The sequence below is a fragment of the Euprymna scolopes genome, chromosome 29, assembly GCF_053919585.1.
Source record: "Euprymna scolopes isolate OS-2025 chromosome 29, ASM5391958v1, whole genome shotgun sequence".
Lineage (NCBI taxonomy): Eukaryota > Metazoa > Mollusca > Cephalopoda > Sepiida > Sepiolidae > Euprymna > Euprymna scolopes.
Window position 1 is genome coordinate 70,966,645 of NC_136510.1, and position 7,527 is coordinate 70,974,171.

Consider the following 7,527-nt stretch of genomic DNA (forward strand, 5'->3'; position numbering starts at 1 on the left):
AACTGTGCATGAAACAGATACCATAATAAAGAATAAACGATGATTTGCAATCGAATGGAAATAATAATTGGATTTATTTGCAGCACTATATCATAACAAAGGTCCATAAAAATTTCAGCTAGATTGGACCAGTAATTTCCGAGAAAACTTTTAGAGTAAATCTGGTATTGTGGTAATATAATCCTTAACTGTGTATTGAATGGATACCATAATACTTAGTTCACTGCAAATTATCATAACAAAGATTCATACAAAATTTCAGGTAGATCGGCCAGTAGTTTCCAAGAACAAGTGGGACGGACAAATAGACAGATTTAAAGAAATATATATATATATATATATATATATATATATATATATATATATATATATATATATATATATAATCATTCAGTGAGTAGATAGTTATTATTTTATTTTACTTTATAATGAGTTATTTTCTTGGTTGACTCATATTTCCTTAGTTTACATTCTTCATTGGCTTTCAATTATTATATAGTTTGTTTTCAGTTAAGATTTTCTAACGTCCTAAGCGTGCAAATGAGAGGTATTATAAGTTAAGTGTCATTTTTATCATGTTCAAAAAAAAAAAAAAAAAGAGGTTACCAAGGCCAATAACTCTATCAAGAAACACCGTCTTTGTAATTAATTTATCTCCCTTGCCAACTCTTACATTTTTTTTCATAACAAAACAATATACCATTGTTATATATTGTTTTCCAAGATGTCCAGATAAGAGGAAACAAATAATTAAACAAGTAAGTATATTAGCAGAAACTGTGCTCATCCTGTAAAATATTGCGATTAAATTGTAACTTTTTCCAGCTAGAAGTTTTCTCTTTCGTTGTAATCGTTTTTCAGTTCATATTCAACTTAATATTTTTCACTTCTTAATTGTCAAATTTTTCTACATTAAAATTAAATTATTTATCGGAAATAAAAGCAACCCTGCTCACCTGCTGACCCACCTGAAATATTTCCGATTAAATCGCAATTCTATACTGATTTTATTTTTGTCGATAAAATTAGATTCATTCACAAATGAATGTTTTTATTATTTATTTACTTATTTTTTGGTGTATATTAAAGACAAAACTCGATCTGAATATTTCCGAATTTGTTTTGCAGGGTGAACCGGAAATGGTCGAAGCGCCTTCACGGCGCTGTTTTACAATTTGTTACTGTGCAGAGGAAGACAACTCTCGTTTACTAAGAGATTCGTTCATTTTTTTTCATCTCATAATTTAGGACGCGATATATATATTAGCAGTGTCAGAAATGTCGTGAAAACTATTGAATAATTCCACCCGCTATCTTTCGAAGCTTATAACTCCTCGAAAAATGTAATTCAAGCCCTAATTTTTTTTTTAATTAAAGGAGCAAGGACCAAGGTTTCATTAAAAAAAAAAAATAACAAACAAAAAGAAAAAAACAAACAGCGTGGGCTTTTTTAAAAAAGGTTTTAAACTTCGGACTTTACAGGTAAATTTCTAAAAAACACTATTTTTTTGTTTTAAATTTGAATATATTATTTATTGATCTTTTATCTTCAATTTGTGATATATAAAATTTTGGTACATAAATTATTTACTTTTTAATAGACATTTGAAAATGAGGGGGGGGGTGAATTAAAAAAAACATTTGTCTAAGATATTATATTCGGTTTATTGGAAAGAGCATAAAATTTCACATTGACCCTGAAAATATCGTAAAAATAGAATGAATAAAAAAATTTTGATAGATTTTTAAAGTTTAAAAATTGAAAAATACTGAACTTGTAACATTCAATTAATTTCATTACTATTTTTTAAAAAATATTTCTATTACTTTTTATACAACTTTAATAGTTTATTTTGGAAGTATAAGCCATAAAGAAAATAAACCACCCACCTTTAAAAGAGAAATTACGAGTTTTTTTTATATTTTATTTGCAGTTTCGTGTTAGGGTGTCAAAAATTCCTACAAAAATTCTGATACACCTATATATATATATATATATATATATATATATATATATATATATATATTTATTTTAATCACCTCACAGTAACAAATTGTAAAACAGAGCCCAATTTACGATGTGAAAGCTTAAAAACGAAAAGTAAAAATGCAGACAACACTGAAGATAACGAATGCAAAATCAGATTAGATTAAAGCCCCCCTCCCCATCAAAAAAAAAAAAAAAAAAGAAAGGGAGATAAAGGAACTTCCTAAAATAAATTATAAATAAAATAAAAATCAATAAAGTACAAATAACTGATGTTGACTCATGTATAAGCTGAAAAAAAATTATTAAACTAATTCTTAATGCGGAAGAGCGGTGGGTAATTTATCCTAAACTTTAATCAAGAAGAAGAAAAAAATAAATAAAAAAGTGGTTTCATATAGGTAATGTCGATACTAATTACTGTTCGACGACGGCTTGATCATTACCAGTCTGTAAGTCAAAATCAGAAACATTTTTCAAGTTAGGTCTCCATTTATAGAAGTATTTTTTTTGTTGTTTTCTTTTTATCAACACACTTTTCTTTTTTTTTTTTAAAGATTGTTTAAAACATTTATTATTTTTATGGTTTTCTTTTTTATTCTGTAGATATGTCAGAAATTTGTAAAAATTGTGTGAGGTTGAAAAAGGAAGTGGAAGATCTTCGGTCACTGCTTTATCCCCCAAATGATGCTATCCCGGAAGCTGCTTGGAGTGTTTTTCCAGAAAATGGTAAATACCTCAAAAAGATCTTGGTTGATTACGGTGGATATTCAACACGGAAATCGTTGTTGAAGCTTGAAAATCCCATAGAAGTTGAAAATCTGTTTGAATTTGTACGCGATATGGCGGAAGATATCGATGATGAAAATGAACGGAAGGAATTGCTTGGTGTCTTCCATAAAAATCCAAAGAAACTCAAAATTCTACCTGGTTTGGTCGATGTGTTCCAAGCTTTCATTCAGAACAATAAGTCAGAACAAATGCATGGAAAGAAATCTCGTTCCCATCAAACAGTATCATCAAACTCTGAACGTCCAGTAAGTACATCGGATGGTGAGATCGATCCATCTGTAACTTCGTCGTCGTTAATTGAGCAGTTAGAAAAGTGGGTCTCTTGCAAAATTGAAGAAAATTACCTGCAGGAGAAACTTCAGAACTGTTCAAAAGAAAATTTTTCAAGTACGTTTTCTTTGAACATTTCAAAGAAAGAATGTGTGTGTCTGGTTTGTGAACGCACTTTGCTGATGCCAAAAAAGATTTCGTCAGGTAAAACTAAGTTATCGATATCCAATGTTACTCGTCACATGAAGAATTGTTGGCTGAAAACAAACAAGATGACCGGTAAGCAAATGTCAACGAAAATGCTTGTAAATAAAACATCAGTTCCACAACCAAGATCAATTTTTTTTGATTTGATGAATCCGATGGTGAATGAATCAAACGAAATGCCACCAGCAATAAATGATGATTTGCTATTGAATGAAACTAATCAGGAGATTGATTTTGAAACAAATGAAGGTCATAAGTCAAACTCAAAAAGAATAAAATTAGAAATAACAAATGATACATAATTTAATTGTAATTGTATTTATTAAGAGATTCCTGGAAAAGATATAGAATTCTTGAACGAATGCAATAAAAATCAGTTTAAAACAATAATAATAAAAGATACAAAATATATGACCTAAAATATAATTGGTAACTGTTTTTGATAAAAACTGTTCCCCAGTTTTTGGTTTAAAAATTGGAAGCCGTCATCAAATAGAGTTTTTCATTTTAACTTCATAAAATATTTTTAAAAAGTCATAACATTATGTTTGAATATGAATTGCCGCATGATTGCAGGTGTTTACTCCCTGACATGGAGAACAGCAAGGCTGCATACAAAGTTGTAAAAGGTTTGGCCTAGAAAATGCATGGAAATTGTGCAGAAGCAAAATCGTCACCTTGATTTTGGTGATTTACAGTTCTTTATTGGACACATCTTTGCTTACCATACAAAGAGACAATTAGAGGATGGTGGATCTTGATATCCAGAGTTCTATGTGGACCCAGGGGTGGTAATCTAAAAAAAAAAAGTGATTATCAAAGAATTTCTATTTAACTCAAAATTTCTAGGAATTTCTATACAAAACTTTTAAATGAATGTAGAAAACATCAGTTCAATATCTTATTTAGAACAAAAATCATGACAATTTGAATTTCAGATAAATGCGGAAAATTGATGCATTAGCATAATCTTTTGTAGGTTTTCATTGTATTTTAAGAGATTTAAAACAATTTTCATTGTATTTTAAAAGATTAAAACAATTTTCATTGCATTTTAAAAGATTAAAACAATTTTCATTGCATTTTAAAAGATTAAAACAATTTTCATTGCATTTTAAAAGATTAAAACAATTTTCATTGCATTTTAAAAGATTAAAACAATTTTCATTGCATTTTAAAAGATTAAAACAATTATCATTGCATTTTAAAAGATTAAAACGATTCCTTTGTTTGGGCTAACTTATAATTATTTTTCATACTGCATGTAATTTAAAGTTATACAAAAATCTAATTTTTTTGGCAATTTAGCTTTTATTTGACACATTCTGAGTTTTTATCTGAATTTCCTGGATGCACAAAATAATAATTATTTGTGATTTTATAACCACAGTATTGCATTTAATTTTTTTTTTATTTCATCCTCAAAATACACCAAGAAGATGGCTTATGAACATGAGCAAATTATATATATTCTGAATTCTCAACATGTATCCTATAATCAATAATTGATATTATAATAACAAATTCAGTTTTCAAACAACATAAAATCTAAAAAAAAAAAAAGTAATAAGACTTGATATAAAAAATAGATTATAATACCAGGGAATTAATTAAAAAAATATAAAAAATGCACAAAGTTTTTAAAAATTCTTAAATCTATCAAATTATTAATCACTACATCTTTGTTATACAAAACACATCTTTAATTAAGACTTATATGAGTAAATTGGTCATGTCTCATGTAAACACCTTTATTTTACATCTGGAATTTTCTTATCATTTCATTCTTAGCTTTTTTCAGAAGGTTCTGATCGAAAAGTTACAATTTCTTTTATTTCATCGCAAGAATTTTCTTTAAGATGTTTTTAGGCATATATTCTATGATAATTAATAATTTATATCATAATCTGGTTTTAACATAGAACTAAATAGGAAGAGTAGTATACATAACAAAAATAATGAATTTTTTGGCAATTTTGACTATCCTATGGTTGAAATACTGACATTACTTGGGAACTTCAAATTGCGAAATCTAGATATTTGAAACAAAATGTTTTAATAGTTTTTGACACAAAAAAAAAAATTAAAAGGAAATAAATAAATCATACTTTTTTTTGCATTTCTTTTTTTTTTTGACAATTTTTGTACCAAAATCTTTTGCATTTAAGAGAATTTGAATAAAACAAAGAAAACATTGCAAACAAAAAGGAAAGTGACTATATATGCCTTTTATTAAATTGGTTCATCATGAGATTCATTCATTTGTATAATTTTAATAAAAATTTTTGTGAAATATTATCATTTGAATTATTTTTAATTTGAAGTTTTTCTAAAAATGTTTATTTATAAAAATAGTTGCAGGTTTCTTTTAACTTCAGAAATAAGATGAGCTCAAAAGATCTAAAATGAAATAAACGAAAGTGCAGTGTAATTATTTAAAAAATTATTTAATTCACAAATATTAGAATTACTGAATGTTATGAAACAGCATTTCACCAAATTTATTAGGCCCCACTTTCTCTCTTTCAACATGAATTTCTGCAGATATGAAGAAAAAAGACTTCTCAACATACAAAACTGGCAATGTTTGACTCTCATCCACGTATTTTTAATCACAGTGGAATCATTCAGGCCAATGAAGTATCGTTCATGTGTAACAAGTACTGTGGACCGGACAACGTCAGGTTGTCTTGCTTGTTGCGGAGCAGTCTTTCACATGATTTCAGGAGATTCCACGTTGTTGAATCTAAGTCATGATGATGATGATGATAAAAAGAATAAATCTGTTTTCTTAATAGATAATGAAAATGACCTCCTCACCCCCACCAAGCTGGACCTCAGTTGGGATCATAAAATGAAGATTGTGAATCTGTGGAAAAATGCCACTTGATTTTTATTTGACCGCCAGGAAATGAAATCAAGTGGGTAAACTGTCGAGTGGTTTTAATTATTGGATTGACCGTAAAATCACTTTGGAAATAGGGTTAACTATGATGGCCGATTCACTTATTCTACCATATACATATGGTTTTTGGGAAACCCCTCCCACGAGTAATGGTAAAGGGTACAGAGGGAGAGAGAGAGACAAACAGACAGATAGAGGCAGAGACGGAGAGAGAGAAAGAAAGAGAAAGCCCCAAATAGAAAGGGGGCATAAACTAGAAGTTAGAGATAATATAAAGAAATGTTTTTAGCCAGCTCAGAGAGAAATCGTTGGTGAGGATAGTTTGTTGACAACCTGGGGAAAAAGAATTAATTTAAACCATTATAATCCTGCACCCAGGAGTCGGTCTGATTTACCAAGCTTATGAAGGCTCCTAGCTCATGTCCTTACTGAGACTGTACCTGTAACAACGTTGAATAATTAATGTTACTAAAAAGACTCTGTGATTTTTTTTGCTGTTTGCTTGTGGTTGTGAAATGAATTCTTCCATACACCGATGTTTCAAGATGCAGCAGACAAGAATGATGCACTTGCCTGTGAAAGAGGACTTCCTCCTCAACGTCCAACATCAGACGACCAGCCGAAGTACCCTTGTGGTTGTGTTATCGACCAGCCATCATGAGAGCAGAACTGCCACATAAACTTAGGGTTATGCATGAGTTGTGTGTTCAAGTAGAAAAGCGATGAGTTTCAGCAACCAGCGAGTGTCTGGCATAGTTATTAAGATCCTAACCACTAGACGAAGAAAAGATGAAGACAAAGATAAAAACTAGACGATCAAGCCACGACGAGGAGTTATAAATAAGTCTTCGCCAGTTTAAAGACTTAATTCGCAAGGAGTTGGAGAATTAAATACTCTCAAAAGCTTTTGAAAAGTTTTGAAGAAGATTAAAAGTCGTTGGAAACTTGAAGGGTCCAGAAGCAAAGTTATTGAATTTTATTTGATAAGTTTATTTAATTTTATTTTATTTGCAAAAATGTAACTCTGAACCGTCGGGAGTAGGGTTACATTTAAGGTGCGGCCCAACTCTGCTCCTGGCGACGCAGCCCACAGGGTTATACATGTACTGCAATATTGTGCATGTTAACTCCAGTCCATCTCAGAAATATCCGCATACGCGCACCACCCATTACTAATAATTTGGGATACTAGAAGAATCCACTGAAATATTATCGGCAAAAGTATTTTCACTTTTCTGTCTGCCACCTACATTACACAGCATTGACCAGATTCTTGTTCTATGGCTGAACCTGTACTCTCCTCGGTTATATTTCTTAGGAAAAAATTTTGTTTTGTCTATTTTGACATCTTTGGGACTCCATTATC

The 7,527-nt window shown here is 29.8% G+C and overlaps 1 protein-coding gene across 2 annotated transcripts; it reads left to right on the forward strand.

Moving 5' to 3' along the window:
* Nucleotides 1-643: 643 nt before the first annotated feature.
* LOC145252708 (uncharacterized) lies at nucleotides 644-5,628 on the forward strand. Of its 2 annotated transcripts, none has more exons than XM_080112534.1 (2): nucleotides 644-758; nucleotides 2,594-5,628. In XM_080112534.1, the coding sequence occupies exon 2, from the start codon at nucleotides 2,596-2,598 to the stop codon at nucleotides 3,556-3,558; it is 963 nt and encodes a 320-aa protein (XP_079968660.1). In that variant the 5' UTR covers nucleotides 644-758; nucleotides 2,594-2,595; the 3' UTR covers nucleotides 3,559-5,628. The 2 variants fall into 2 exon arrangements, with proteins under 2 accessions (XP_079968660.1, XP_079968661.1); XM_080112535.1 differs by lacking the exon at nucleotides 644-758 and adding an exon at nucleotides 993-1,482.
* Nucleotides 5,629-7,527: the final 1,899 nt, after the last annotated feature.